Raw genomic sequence first — 16506 nt, 5'->3', positions numbered from 1 at the left:
AGCTCTGATTAGACCCCTAGCCTGGGAACCTCCATATGCCATGGGTACAGCCCTAAAATAGACAAAAGACAAAAAAAAATACATGCTACAGTATCACACAATCTATAGTTGGTTGAATCCATGGATGCAGAACCACACATACAAAGGGCTGGCAGTAAAGTTATATGCAGATTTTCATCTGCATGGGGGTCAGTGAGCTTAACCCCACATTTCCAAGGGTCAATGGTATACTCTTGTAAATTTTTTATACAACGTTATGGTATATATCTTTAATTTAATCACCAGGGTTAAAGATATATACTATAAGTTAAAGATATATACTACAAACCCTAAAACAATCACTAAATCAGCAAAACAAAGATCTACAGCCAATAAGCCAAAGGAGGTAAGATGAAATCATAAAAATGCATGTAATTAATCCAAAAGAAGGCATAAAGGGAGGGAAAAAAAAGGGAAAGAAACAGAAGAGACAAACACAAGACAAATAGTAAGACATATTTAAATGAAATCATATCACATTAAATGTAAAAAGTCTAACATAAACATACCAAATAAAAAGCAGAGATTATAAGAAAAGATAAAAAATCAAAATCTAATGATATGCTTCCTTTAAGAAAACCCACTTAAATAAGGAGACAAAAATAATTTAAAAGTAAAAGGATGGAAAAATAGTAGCTTTCTGGCTGCTCTTAAAATAGCCAGAATAAAGGGAATGACTATTGACATAATTTGATTAAAGAATTGCCATAACTCAGGATATATTTTCATATTCAAGAGTCCTTTTCAAGCCTTGAGCTCTAAGTATTAATACTATCTTGTATGCTTCATAATAAAATTCACATATGTATGTTTTCACAACCATTATCATTTCAATTACCTCAATAGTACTTCTAAATCCCACAAAAGAAATTCCCAACTTGAGTTAAGAAATTAGCAAGCCAGTCTGATCAATAAGTAGCCACAATGTTTTCTCAAAGATGGATATATATGTTCAATGTGTGTGTGTGTGTGTGTGTGTGTGTAAACTGTGATTTCACATAATACTCTGTATTAAGACACGAGTCTGAGCCAGATGACAGAAGTCAAATATAACCATATCTCACCACACCCCCTACCTTTGGGAAAAGATTAAAAAGGCTACTGATTTTTCTTTCTAATATATGTTCAACCAAAAATGTTTAAAATGTCTACATGACTGTTTAACCATTAGCCATTCGTTGAAGCACTTATAGAGACATATACACCAGGCATCAAACTGTATTATGCTAGGCACTGGGGATTCAAAAATCAGTGTCATGCTCTTGAGAGATAAGTCTGGTGGGGAAAGGATGGGAATATATGTTTCTAAAATGTCATGTGCGCTGGAAATTATGCTATCGAATGTTTTCCCCGTCGTCTCAATTTTCTAAATGTGAATTGGCCCATATCACCTAAGTTTTGAAATTTATGTATGTAGAATTGGTGCTGTTGTTTTATTATATTTTTGATGGCTGCAGGGTCTGTAGTGATTTCCCCTTTTTTATTCCTGCTCTTGATAACATGCATCTTCTGTCCTTTTTTGTCAGTCTTATTAGAGGTTTTTCAATTATATTGAACTTTTTAAAGAATGAATAATGTTTCATTCATTTTCTCTAGTTTTTCTGTTTTCAATTTCACTGATTCTTGCTCTTATTTATTTCCTTCCTTCTGTTTGCTCTTGATTTCATTTTGCTCTTCTTTTTTCTAGTTTTTAAAGTGGAAGACTAGATTATTGATTTGAAACTTTCCTTTTTTCTAAATGCTACAGATTTTCCTTTGAAATTTAATTACAGACTCAGAAAAAGAATCAGATATAGCCACAAATTTAAGACTAAACAGCAGAAATTAAAAGATGACCCAGTAGGAAAAAGAACAAATTACTAGGAAAAGAAGATTCTCCAAGGCAAGGTACAAAAAATATTCAAACCCAGCTGACTGGCAAGGCACTACTACTAAAATAATTCCTCAAAATATACTAATTTGGACTAAATGGCTTCAAGGAAATAACCACAAATTCAGCCACATATACAGAGGTCCATCCCACACATGGACCGTAACTCACCAAATCTGCATTATAGACAATGCAAGAAAGGGACTAGGCAATGAAGGGGGGCAAAAAAACGAATTTCAGAATCTCTTTTTTCCAGTTAGTACTCTTAGAAGAGCTTCTTTACTACCCAGCCAATTTCACAGACTCCCAAATGCTGCCCAACAGAAGCTGACACTGTGCATACACAAAGGTAAGTGCAGAAATGCAATGATTTCATTTGAGTCACCACCACATGTAAAAATATTAATTCTGATATAACATATGGAGGAATAAAATATCTTTTTGCTTACCCTCTGAGCTTTTGCAAGTTCCTCTTTTAGTCTTTCATAGCCCTTTTCTCTGACTTCCAAAACAGATGGGCTTCGTAAACGGGACAGACTATCAGTACTCAACCCAAAAATATCTTCACTGCTATCACAAGCCTCCGTTACAGTAGCACCCTGTAAAAACTCTCTCTCTGCATTACAGTTGTCCTTTCTTGTAGTTAATTTAGTTAACCCAGCCGTGACTCCAGAGGTAGAACAAGGTGCTGAGTCTGTAACATGTATGCTGTAAAGGAGAGTTGAAAAACATAAGCATATGCTCAAATATAACCAGCATAAACACACATCTATAACTGCATTATCCAATTTGTTCACCACTATATATAAAATAGCATGTCCTGAGCCAAAGCAACCATATTTCAAGTCTTTTATAGTCACATGTGGCTAATGACTATCATATTAAACAGCAAAGAAAAAGAATATTCTCATCATCCCAGAAAGTTCTATTGGATAGTGCTATTCTAGAACATGGGCCTGTCAACAAAACACAGAGCAAATTCAGCCTGCCGCCTGCTTTTTAAAGCCCATAAGCCAAGGATGATTTTTACATTTTCAAATCATTCAAAAAAATCAATAATATTTAGTGGCACAAGAAAGTTACATGACATTCAAAATCCAGTATCCATATATAGTTTTACTGGAGCTTACTCAGTTACAACTTGTCTATATTGCTTTCACACTTTAACAGCAGAGTCCAACAGTTGCAACAGAGACTGTGTGGCCCACAAAGCCTAATGTAGTTTCTATTTGGCCCTTTACATATAAAGTCTGCCACCTCTGCTCTTGATCATTAATGTATATTTCTCTTCACAGACAAACCTTCCAATACTCAAATTTTCCAAAATAATAAAACTTGTTAACCAAGCAAACATCATTTAATACCATGCTCTAAAATAAGCATTCTGGTGATCTCCTACCTGACACTAGACAATTCTGCGCAGTTTAAACGTCTGGGGGATGAATACACAGGTTGTGTAGGAAGGTCAGAAACATCTAAGGCATTAGCCTGGATAGGGGCGGAGCATAAAGCTGAAGGATGTGGCCGGTAGATGACACTTGGTGAGGTAGTCTGCTCTTGAGTCCCTGGTTCATACACACCAAGAAGGTCCGGAGAAGTAGGTGACGCAAGGTTTACTTCATGGAAGCCTTCCAAGGGGTCATTAGCCATAGCAAAAGCTTCATCATAGGATAACCTATGTTAAAACAAAAAGCAGGTGGTTCCTTTGAGATCGTGACATTTAAAATTAAATTACAATGTATACTAATAGAATGTGTTTAACAGTCCATTATAAAGTATAAACTTGCAAAAAAAAAAAGAGATAGCAAAGGGAAAAAAATTACAATCATTTTTTACTAAGTCACCTCAGAATATAATACTATGAAAGGCAGACTGACTTGGAATAAACTTGAAAGTGTTAGGAGTAATTAATAAGTAACGATGAGGACTGAATACAAATTTGCTTGATATTTTTAAATTTACTATTATACCTGACTTTGGTTAGAATAAGTAGAAGTGGCAGCAGACATAGACACACATACGGTTGGAAATGAGACAGGCCTAAGTTCAACTAATGGTTCTGTTCTGCCACACACTGGTTATATGATTTTGGATGAGTCACTGTTTTTTTGCTCCTTCTTTTATTTGAAATAATTTCAAATTTACATAAGAGTTGCACAGCTCTTGCATATATTTCAGCCAGATTATGAAACTATTAAACCATGTGAGAATATGTTTCAGGCATGATGCCCCTTACCCCTTAATATCTCAGTGTATTATCCTAAGTACAAGGACATCTCCTATCTAATCACAACACCATCACCAAAATCAGGAAGTTGACACCACTCACTATCACCATCTAAATGACAGAACCCCATCAAATTTTCCTGATTATCTTATTAATGTTCTATATAGGTCCAGGATCCAATCCAGGATAATGTATTACATTTCTCTAAGCCTTAAATTTCTCCTCTAATGGAATGAGAATAGGAATATAATAACTCCTCCCTTCTCCAGACTGCTGTGAGGATTAAGGGAAACGATCCACATAAAGCATTTAGCAGCATACTGTGTAGCTGGCACAGAGCACAGCCTCAATAAACATTTGTTGAGAGTTCTCCCTGTGGCTCAGTGGTAGCAAACCAGACTTGTATCAGTAAGATGTAAGTTTTTTATACGTGGCCTTGCTCAGTGGGTTAAGGATCCACCATTGCCATGAGCTGTGGTGTAGGTGGCAGACGTGGCTCAGATCTGGTGCTGCTGCAGTTGTGGTGTAGGCTGGCAGCTACAGCTCTGATTCAGCCCCTAGCCTGGGAACTTCCATATGCCACAGGTGTGGCCCTAAAAAAGAAAAAAAAATTGTTATTAATAAGAACACGTATGCTTCAGTTTCCCATAAATAAAAAAATGTCATATAACTACACAGTTATATCACAAAGTTTACACGAAAACTAAAAAGTATACCACTCAAGTTTTTCACTTGAAAAATATACAGTTTTATACCTCTATGGATTTCCCACTGTCTACAGAATAAATTCCAAACTTGTTATCCTGAAAATCAAGGTCCTCTATAATCTGAAGCCAATCACTCGTCCCAGTTTTTTCTTTCCTACTTCGATAATCATGACTAATGCCTTCCCAGAACTTCCAAAAATTCCCAAACGCAAGCACCAATATAGCTCCTAATTTCATTTTTAAACTCTTCATTCATTAAACTGAGTAAAAAATTTACTCCCTCATACTCTTAACAAAAGAAGTGTTAAAAATAAGACAAGTAGGGAACAACAAAGACTGCAATAAAGTTGGGAAGGAAGAGCGTTGAGAAAATATTTACATATTTTTTCAAAATTACAGATTACTGCATGTCTCAGACCTTCGAGGATGTATAGTCAGTTCTCCATATCCAAGGGTTCCACATCCTCAGAAAGAAAATATTCAGAAAAAAAATTTCTGGACATTCCAAAAACAAATCCTTGAATTTGCTACACACTGGCAACTACTTACACAGAATTTATACTGTATTAGCTATTATAAGATTATAAGAGATCACTTAAAGTATATAGGAGGATGTGCACAGGTTACATGCCAATCCTATGTCATTTTATATAAAGGACTTCAGTATCTGGGGGTTTTGGTACTGAGGAGGGGATGAGTCCTGGAACCAATGCCTTGTGGATACTGAAAATCAACTGTATATGAACAGACAAAACTGTAACTATTAAATCCACAAATGCCAAATTTCAAATCCAATGAATGTTTTCTTTACTGTAGCAAACAGTAATTTCAGTACTTAAGATGAAACTAATCCTTGCTTTTTTACCTGAAATATTCATATTATCAAGGAATTTAAAGTACTTAAAACTCAATTATAATTTATCATTTTCCAAAACAATATTTTTCATTCATTATTCATAATACACACATAGTACCAAAGCAAACATCTCACCCTGAATTTTTCATTTTCACTTGAATAGAGTTTACTAATCAATTCACTTTATGGTAGAAATGAGATTTTCATTAAACTTTGACATTTTATCAGGAACTATAATATTTCCATTCTTCTAGCTTTATACTTCTAAATCATTTCTCAATACCTAAGAGGTTCACTGAATTTTGCAGTGTGAAATCATTTTCATTTCTGGAAACATAAAATGGCACAAATCCTATGGAGAAAAATTGGACAATATCTAGCAAAATGTCACATTCATTGAACCTATGACCTAACATTGTTCACTTAGTGAACTTTATCCCAAAGATAAATAGGCAAAATAAACAAGATGTATGCACATGGCCAAGAGCATCAGCAAAAGACTCAATGTACCTCCTCATAATGAAGCACCATATAGCTATAAAAATAAATGAATAATATCTACATACTGCTATGAAGTGACCTTGAGGATATGTTGACAAGTTAAAAAACAAGAAACTACGTATAGAAAGCTACCTTAATATAAATTTATTTGCATGTGTATATAATATATACATATATTTAAAAGTACTTACATTTTAGAAATAGAAGGATAAACCAAAACCTAATTTTTTAAAAAGTTACCTTTAGGAAAAGGGCGAGAACAGGAAGAGGACGCAGGCACAAAATCTAGATTTTTCCAAATGTACCCTGCTTTGCAGACATGAATTTGAACTTGGAACCATATAAATGATAAAACAAATTTAGATTTTAAAAAAGAACCTCTAAAAATAAAACAAATGAAGCTAGCTATATATTGACATGGTAGTTTAACCATCAAAAAGAACTATTTCAAATGATTTTAAAATATAGTAATAAAACTGTATATCCATAGCAGAATATATTTTAAAGACAAAAGGAAGTTTAAAAAAGAGTACACTATTTTCAGTAATTGTATTAGCAGTAATGCTGATATTGCTATACTGAAACTATTATATAAGATTATTGAGGAGTTCCCGTCGTGGCTCAGTGGTTAATGAATCTGACTAGGAACCAGGAGGTTGAGGGTTCAATCCCTGGCCTTGCTCAGCGGGTTAAGGATCCAGCGTTGCCGTGAGCTGTGGTGTAGGTCGCAGACGTGGCCGGCGGCTACATCTCCTATTAGACCCCTAGCCTAGAAACCTCCATATGTCACGGGTGCAGCCCTAAAAAGACAAAAAAGACAAAAAAAAAAAAGATTAATGTCATTCAGAATTAAGATTTTTAGCATAAGATAAAGATAGATATAATATCAAGAAATTTAAAACTCTTAAGTTTTAAATGTGAATCAGAAATATCAGGAAAAATTTTTCTATTTAAAAAAATGCTTACCTTTATCCACTGAAAAGGTATAATAACAATAACCAACTGAGGAGCAATGAGTACCCCTTGTGCCTAGAGTAATAACATTTCCTGCAAAAAAAGAACAAGGGCTCCCCAGAGAAATGTCTGATTCCAGGCCCTGGGCAGTAATGTACAAAAGGACCCTGGCACATCTTGTTACACTAGGAAGCAAGAAAGCTATCAAAGACTACTGGAGTGGTATCGAAAGGATTCTACTGATCTAAGATGGACAATGTGAATATCAAAAAGAATAACATCTGTAAAGGACAAACAAAAAAATAGTTTTCAACCCATGAGTTCATGACTGTACTGAAAATAAAACAAAAAAAAATTTCACTAGTCCTTTTTGATCAGTGCTATGGAACCAATTCACTATTTCGAAAATTGACAAAATAAAGAATTAAGTATTTATCCTGGCTTCCCCATACATCAGAGAACTAAATAGTTTATGGGAAAAAAAGTCCTTCTTTTGAAAGAATCCCACTTAATAAACAAAACTCTGCAACCCTAATAAAATGAGTCTAGGCAATGATTATCAATAACTATTAAAACTCTAAGGTAAAATCTAGGGGACTTTATAATTAATAGATCAGAATGACAGTACCTGAACTCACAAATGACAAATTATCACAAAAAGGGAGAAAATCAGACATAATAAAAATTATGTGGCAAAACAGGAAATGAAACTACCATCATCCTTGAAGCATTCTGCACTAATAAAAAAAACAAAACAAAACAAAAACAACCCCAATGCAGTCAACCCTCTAGATGTTCATCAGTTTATAGGAAATACAGAGGTTAGAGGAACATATTAAAAATAACACCATATGGGCAAAAACAGCCAAATCTAGACTTTGGGAAACTCTACCGGATAAACCACCTGGTTTTCTCAATAAATAAAAATGGAAAAAGGGAATTTATAAGGACACTTAAGAAATACAATGAAATATGATGTGTGGACCTTGTCTGAATTCTTATTTGAATTAACCAGGAGTTCCCATCGTGGTGCAGTGGTTAACGAATCCGACTGGGAACCATGAGGTTGCGGGTACGATCCCTGCCCTTGCTCAGTGGGTTAACAATCCGGCATTGCCGTGAGCTGTGGTGTAGGTCGCAGACGCGGCTCGGATCCTGCGTTGCTGTGGCTCTGGCATAGGCCAGTGGCTACAGCTACGATTAGACCCCTAGCCTGGGAACCTATATATGCCGCAGGAGCGGCCCAAGAAATGGCAAAAAGACAAAAAATAAATAAAATAAATAAAAATGAATTAACCAAATATAAAAACATAATGAGACAATCAAGGGAACTTGAACAATGGATATTACTGATATTATGAATCATGGTCCGTTTTTAGGGGTAATAATGGTATTACGATTATGTAAAAAAAAATTCTTATCCTTTAGAGATACACCCTGACGTGTTTATAGATGAAATAAAATTACCTGGATTTGCTTCAAAATTACCTGGATTTGCTTCAAAATAATCCAGGGGGAGAAGGAGGGAATGTGTTGCGGGGCCATCCAACTACCAGTCCCAGTCTCATGGGATTACAGTGCTATTTCTCCCATAATAAGAGCTAAGCTGTCATTTACTAAAGCTGAGCACTTAATATCAAGTATAGTTCCAGTACATGTACAGTTGAGGAAATTACAGTTTAGGGTAGCTGGGATTAAAACCTATGTCTGTCAGACTCCAGAGTCCTAGGCTTTTAACCACCGCACCACACTACCACCACTAGAATTGTTTTGCTGTTCCACCATTAGATCATTTTTGAGTAAAAATGTTTCTCCTTAAATTGAATTAAAATCCATCAGTCCATCCCTGGGATGGAGTTCCCACTGTGGCACAACAGTTTAAGGATCTAGTGCTGCCACATCACAGGTGCAGCTTAGATTCCTTAACAGCAGGTTAAGGAGCTAGTGCTGCCACATCACAATCACAGGTGCCCTTGGAAGAATTTAGGCATGTCTAAAGTATGAGAGCAAAGCATTTATGGAAAATACAAATATTTTTACTAGGAACATAAGATGCAAAGCTCAAAAAGAGGCAGGTTTGAATTCTGCTATCAGATTACTGGGCAATGTGTATCTCAGTTCTCTCATTTGGAAATACGTAGCTTGGTTTCTTTTTTTTTTTACTTTTTGCCATTTCTTGGGCCGCTCCCTCGGCATATGTAGGTTCCCAGGCTAGGGGTCTAATCGGAGCTGAGCTGCCAGCCTACGCCAGAGCCACAGCAACGTGGGATCCGAGCCGCGTCTGTGACCCACACCACAGCTCACGGCAATGCCAGATCGCTAACCCACTGAGCAAGGGCAGGGAACGAACCCGCAACCTCATGGTTCCCAGTCGGATTCGTTAACCACTGCGCCACGACGGGAACTCCCGTAGCTTGGTTTTCTAACTCACAGCATATGGAGGTTCCCAGGCTAAGGGTCGAATCAGAGCTGTGGCCACTGGCCTATGCCACAGCCACAGCAATGCCAGATCCTTAACCCACTGAGCGAGGCCAGGGATCGAACCTGTGTCCTCATGGATGCTAATCAGATTCGTTTCTGCTGCACTACAACAGGAACTCCCCTATTCCGGGACATATATTTAACCATTATTTAAATTCCAGTCACTCCTGAAAATGAGATTATTTTAAGATTAAATGTAGTCCCTTTTCAAGCATGTAAAATTTCCATAAATTTTTTCCATGTTTTAAAGTTTTATTGAATTATAGTTGATTTACAAGGTTGTGATAATTTCTGCTGTACAAGAAAGTGATTCAGTTATACATACACTCGTCCACTCTTTTTCAGATTCTTTTCCCATATAGATTATCACAGAATATTGGGTAGAGTTCCCTGTGCTATACAATGTTTTAATTTAGCTGGTAATGAGCTGCTGGTCACACTTATCTGAAAATCTTCTGCTCTTTCAAATAGTACATGGAGGACTTAAGATTTATTTTGTATTCAAAGTTCTTATATGAATAAAATTAACTGCTATTTTCAAGCAGTAGTACTCTTTGCATTAAGTAATGAGTAATTTAAAAAATGAATTTCAAGTGGAGGTTATCCCAACTCATAAACTAAACTTGTCAAGCATCACTACAAATGAGTGAAAAGGATGACAGCATTAAAAACTCTTGGGGAAATTACCATCACAGCTTGGCTGGCTTTATTACCACTCAGTTTTAAGTAACAAAGCTGATTCTCAATTTTTTAAAAAAGTTGTTGGAAACAATTTGCTTCTGATTCCTAGTATGCATTTTATGTTATTTCTTCTTTCCAGGTCAGCAAAACAGCAGCCAACATTTTACTGAAAGTTAACTATGTGTCAGTCAACCATATGGGGCTAAGAATTTCATGTGCATTAACTAATTTAATGAATGCCTAAAAAACTTAATAATGTATACACTTATTAAACATATTTTATAAATACATTAAAGTATAAATAAGTGTACTTAATAATTTTTATCAATTATATTTATCATAGTTTGAGTGGAAGGATAATCATCAGCTTCAACTCCTCAGGGCAAATCCTGGAACTAAGTTCTAAAATGGACAAAAGAGAAGGCACAGGGCCTAAATGATTACCCTAAGGGTTGTGGGGAGAGAAGGAGGAAGAGAAAGTTTCAAGGAGAAGTAAAATATAAGCCAGATTTTAAATGCTGAGTGAGAGTCCAGTGGATGGGCGAGGCAGGGAAATAAGACAAGGCAGTCAGGGAATATGGGTTTGTTTGGCACTAATGAAACTAATCACCCAAAAAGCATGACAGAAATTCAGGCTAGAGAGGCAGCTATGTGACAGATAATTAAAAGCATCGTTTAACATGGAAAAAGATGCTTGGAGATTATCCTGAAGAGATGCTCAGATCTACATTTTAAGAAGTACAGATGTACCATGACGTCATTAGAAAAATGACTCCCATGGCAACAAGGACTTTAATTAGAGAGAGACTAGAGGCAGTTAGTTAAGAGGTTGCTGCAACAGGCTAGGCAAGAGATTATGACGGTCTGATCTGATGCCAAGGTAATGCACTGTGAATGAGAGGATGGAGGCATATAGATCTATACGTGAAAAACATTCAGAACAATAGCTTCTTCACATTTCGACATATACACACATGTATTACATTATTACATTCTGTATGTGTGACATATACATTATATACATTATTCTAGTTATTCCTCACAGCTTTCCCTTTGAAGTAATTCTTATTATCTATTTTACAGATACAGAAACTGAGGATGAGAGATTAATTTTTGTCAAGATCAAACAATCTATAAATAACAGACCAAGGATTCAAACTCTGGTGTATGTGACTCCAAAACCTGACTCCAGTCCATCCAACAATCACTTAAAAGGGCGTTACCCAATTGAAAAACGGGCAAAGGACCTGAATAGACTGTTCTTCAAGGAAGATATACAGATGGCCAACAAGCATGTGAAACAATGCTCAACATCCCTGATTATTAGAGAAATGCAAATCAAAACTACCAGGAGATACCATCTCACACCAGTCAGAATGGCCATCATTAATAAGTCCACAAATAACAAGTGCTGGAGGGGGTGTGGAGAAAATATGTACTGCAGTGCTGGTGGGAATGTAAGCTGGTACAACCACTATGGAGAATAGTATGGAGGTATCTTAGAAAACTATACATAGAACTACGATATGACCCAACAATCCCACTCTTGGGCATATATCCGGACAAAACTCTCCTTAAAAAAGACACATGCACCCATGTGTTCATTGCAACACTATTCACAATAGCCAAGACATGGAATCAACCCAAATGTCCATTGATAGATGATTGGATCAGGAAGATGTGGTGTATATATACACAATGTAATACTACTCAGCCATAAAAAAGAACAAAATAGTGCTATTTGCAGCAACATGGATGGAACCAGAGACTCTCATACTGAGTGAGGTAAGTCAGAAAGAGAAAGACAAGTATCATATGATATCACTTATATCTTCAATCTAATAGATGGCACAAAGGACCCTTTCCACAGAAAAGAAAATCATGGACTTGGAGAACAGACTTGTGGTTGCCAAGGGGGAAGGGGAGGGAGTGGGAAGAACTCGGAGCTTGGGGTGAATAGATGCAGAATGTTGCCTTCGGGATGGATTAGCCATGGGATCCTGCTGTGTAGCACTGGGAACTCTGTCTAGTCACTTATGATGGAACATGATAATGTGAGAAAAAGAATGTATACATGTAAGTGTAACTGGGTCACCATGCTGTACAGTAGAAAAAAAAATATATATATATAAATGATTTTTTTAAAAGGGGGGGGCTAGCAATAAGACTCGGATAAAGGTTTGATCAAGACACAGGCTCTTCGGTTGTGGCGTAAGTCACAGCTATGGCTCAGATTCAATCCCTGGCCTGGGAACATCCATTTGCCATGGAAGCAGCCATAACAAAATAAAAAAAATTTTAAAAAGACACAGGATATCTAAGGCAGTCTTACTCAACCAACCATAAGAAGTGAACAATCCAAACAGAAGAATCATATTTAATCTCTGATAGCTTGTTTTACTCTGAGAAAGAAAAAACTAAAGTTTCTCTAAAGTACTGCTACTAAAATAAGCATATGCTATTACCTTGTGTTCCATTTTTTCCCCTATATTTTCTTTGCTATCAGCATTTCCTTATCTATTTTGCTGTATGCTGGGATTTAAAATACTTATTCAGCCCCTTCTAATTCTTAGGGGAGGTGGGACAGCACATAAATAAAAACCAAGAGCCTGATTTTACCAGACTGGCCTTATGGTGTATTTTTTACAAACTGTGGATATTTGATACCAAGGAATTAGTGTTAATTTTTAAAAGTGTGTAATAGTACTGTAGCTAACTGTCCTTATCTTTTAGAAATACATACTGAAATACTTATGGATGAAAGGCTACAATGCCTGGAATGTGCTTAAAATAATTCAGAAAGTAGATGGGGCAGGATTGACCATTGTTGACGGGGTAAATGATGGGAAATTTGAGGTTCATTGTACTTTTGCATCTATTTATTTCATTTTAAATTCTCCATAACTAGAAAGTTCTAAGATTTATTCATATACTATATAAGTAAAGGGGAAAAAAAGATGTATACATAAAAAATCACTTTCTCATTAACTTTCACTAAAGCTGGTTTCCAAACTAACATTTTGCTTGTAACAAAATAAAATTCACGTTCATATTTTAAGAAGCAGCCTATGTTTATAAGTGTGAATTTAGTTAATAACTCAAGGGAAAAACTAGATAGCCAATCAAGCTATACAACCATCCCAGTTTTATTAAAAGAGTCCACAAATTAATTTCCACTTACTAATTCCACAGGATTTAAATGTACAACCTGACATACTGAGAGATGTTAGTTACTGCAGATTTTTTTTTTTTTTTTTGGCTGCACTTGTGGCATGTGGAAGTTCCTGGGCCAGGGATGGAACCCACGCCACTGTGGCAATGCCAGATCCTTAACCCACTGCACCACAAGGGAACTTCCTGCAGATTCTTAAATTATGGGTTTTCAGAAAAATTCTTAGAACTTACTGGGTTACTAATATTACATTTAACTACAAATTCTTAGAACAAAAATATACAAGAAACAAACATTCTCTTAGAAGTGGAAGCCTCTTTATTTTATATATGTTAAGAATACAGGTCAACTAAACATTCAATAGGCACTGAAGTATATATTGATTGGATAAATAAATAAACAAGAAGAGGCTTTAGAGAGGGAATAAACAGCAGAACAAGTGGAGAGTAGAGATAGCGACTCTAGGCTACTTTTGTTTTAAAAATAGAGATAAAACAGTAAGTACTCTGAGAGAGCAGCAAGACTGAAAAAACTGAGTTTTTAAAGTATGGGGAAACCTGAGCATTTGATCAAACTAGCTTCAGAAAACCTTCTTTCTAGTTCAAGTGCTGTAATTAACTGGCTGTATGAACTCGGGCAAGTCACTGAATTTCTCTGAGCTTCACTTTCGACATTTGACTGTTGAAAATAATGGTGATGATATTATCTCCCCTACCTACACTTGAGAAAATCAAATGGCTTAACTGTCAACAGAAAAAGGTTCCAAGGATTGTAAAGCACAACACAAATGTATGATACCTATAAATATCTAAAAAAATAAATGATGGGGGATACAACGGCATACGAAGGGGTCTGTCTTACAAACTAGAAGGGGTCCTTATTTGAGATAAAGGGAAAGAAAGGGGAAAACAAGTCTCTCAGAGGTACAGAGTTCAAATGCAATTCTCTTCATAACAGGAAAGGAATGCACATTTACTGTTTTTCACACTTACTCTGGTTGCTCTTTTATACTGATCTGTCAACCGGATACCCACAAACAAATACTCAATATCATCTGGATACATCAAATGATAGTAATTTGGTTGGTTCGAAGCTGTCATCAGTATGCTCCTTTATGCTTCTAAGGTACTCGCCCATTCTTGCACAGAGTTTCTTTCTACTAGATTGTCAATTCATATATGTTTATGTAGAATTTCACCAACTGCCATTATGCTTATATTTACATCCCTATTAACTACAAGCAACAAATCTTTCAAACTTGAATTGTTTTGATAATTTTCTTTCTTTTTCCTCCGATCTAAATAATCTTAGCCTAATGCTATAACTATTTAATTTTATGTTGCTGACATCCTACTGTAAATCAAGATTACTTTTCCATTTCTTTTTCTGTATACAATTGAAGCTTAAGAAACGATCTCAAAAAGGAAAGAAGGAAGAAAAGACACTATCTCATTTAGTTTTAAGTTGAAAGGGAAAGTGGAAGGGAAACAGAGAGGGCAAGTTAATGCCACCCCCTGTAGGAATCCTTCTCTTCCTTCCCTTAGTCCCCTCAATTCTCATTCTGACACTCACTTCCATTTCACTGCTAGACTGATTTCAATAGAAGCTAACATTCTTCCACTGACCATCCGTCACCAAACACAGCAGCATATCTACTACATTCCAGTCCCAATGCTCAAGCTATAAAATGGAATAATGTCCTCAGAGCTTAGGTACACTAGAGGAAGAGACCACACTGTCAACAAACTTTTACAAATACAATGTAAATGTCAAGAGTAAATACCAAAATTGGAGTTCCCCTCGTGGCTCAGTGGTTAGTGAACCCGACTGGCATCTATGAGGACGCAGATTTGGTCCCTGGCCTCGATCAGTGGGTTAAGGATGCCGTGAGCTGTGGTGTAGGCTGGCGGTTACAGCTCTGATTGGACCTCTAGCCTGGGAACCTCCATATGCTGCAGGTGTGGCCCTAGAAAGACAAAAAAAAAAAAAAAAAGATTAAAACACCAAAATAGAGGCAAGTACTCAGTACTTTGAAGCATAAAAGAAAAACAAAGTACTACCTGGCAAAGGTAAGGACAGCAGTACAGCAAAAAGAGAAAATAGCTAGAAAGGAGTTTTCAAAAGCTCAGTAGTTTCTTTTTAGGATATGAAGTGTATTTAAGGAAGTAATTTAGTAACCAATTTCTTACCCTTTGTTGAACTACATCTTAAATAGAATTATGTATAGCACAAAGGTTTAGTTTGAAAAAGTGTATTCCCTCAGAATATCCTCAAAGCTTTCCCTCAACACACAAATAGCTCCACCAATCACTCATCCTTCCATCCTCCCCGCTCTCCAACTACTCCAGCACTTTGTCTTATTTGGCACTCATTAAAGTTACAGTAACAACATAGGTATGTGAAGGTGCCTTCTAAATTTTGAGGAACTTATAAAAGACATGGGAATGATTATATGGTTTACCTTCCAGACACCTTATAAAGTCTTTCCTTTAACCCCCACTGTGACTTGCAGGGTAGAAGCTCAATGAATATCCGATTTAAAAATCTCTGGTGACACATTAAGAATTACTTATTACACCAATATTAAGTATCTCATAAAAGCTAATTAAAACCAATTCTTCAGCAGGATAACCTAACACATGAAGGAGTAGAGTGTAGTGGTTAAAAGCATGGACATCAAAAACAAACTGCCTGCCTTCTAATCTATTTCTCTCACTTAATTAGCTGTGTGACCTGGAGCAAGCTCCATAACCTCTCAGTGCCTCAATCTTCTCAACTATAAAACGTAATAAAGTATTACCTAACTCTTAGGTCACTGTCAGAGTCTGTTTTGAGTTGGCATAATGTTTAGACCAGAACCTGATACACCACAAGCGCTAGACCCCACAGGAGGAGATGTGCAGATATCACCATCATCAGTAAACCTGGATGTTTAACAAGAAATACAAATAATAACAACATCTTTCATCTGCATGTCTTCTTGTAGTCACAAAGCTCTTTCACAGAAGGTGTGGTCCA

The 16506-nt window shown here is 36.2% G+C and overlaps 1 protein-coding gene across 5 annotated transcripts in view; it reads right to left on the bottom strand.

The window, feature by feature from the left end:
* Window positions 1–16506, bottom strand: part of RAB3IP (RAB3A interacting protein) — a 49286-nt gene that overhangs the window by 30157 nt on the left and 2623 nt on the right. For all 5 annotated transcript variants that reach the window (XM_047787186.1, XM_047787190.1, XM_047787191.1 and 2 more), the window contains 2 exons: window positions 3309–3584; window positions 2359–2617 (listed from right to left, as the gene is read on the bottom strand). In XM_047787186.1, coding sequence (XP_047643142.1) covers window positions 2359–2617; window positions 3309–3584 — 535 coding nt within the window. The remainder of the gene's footprint in view (window positions 1–2358; window positions 2618–3308; window positions 3585–16506) is intronic.

The sequence above is a fragment of the Phacochoerus africanus genome, chromosome 7 (assembly GCF_016906955.1).
Source record: "Phacochoerus africanus isolate WHEZ1 chromosome 7, ROS_Pafr_v1, whole genome shotgun sequence".
Lineage (NCBI taxonomy): Eukaryota > Metazoa > Chordata > Mammalia > Artiodactyla > Suidae > Phacochoerus > Phacochoerus africanus.
Note: the sequence above shows the minus strand (reverse complement) of the source record. Positions and strands in the feature narration are given on the sequence as shown.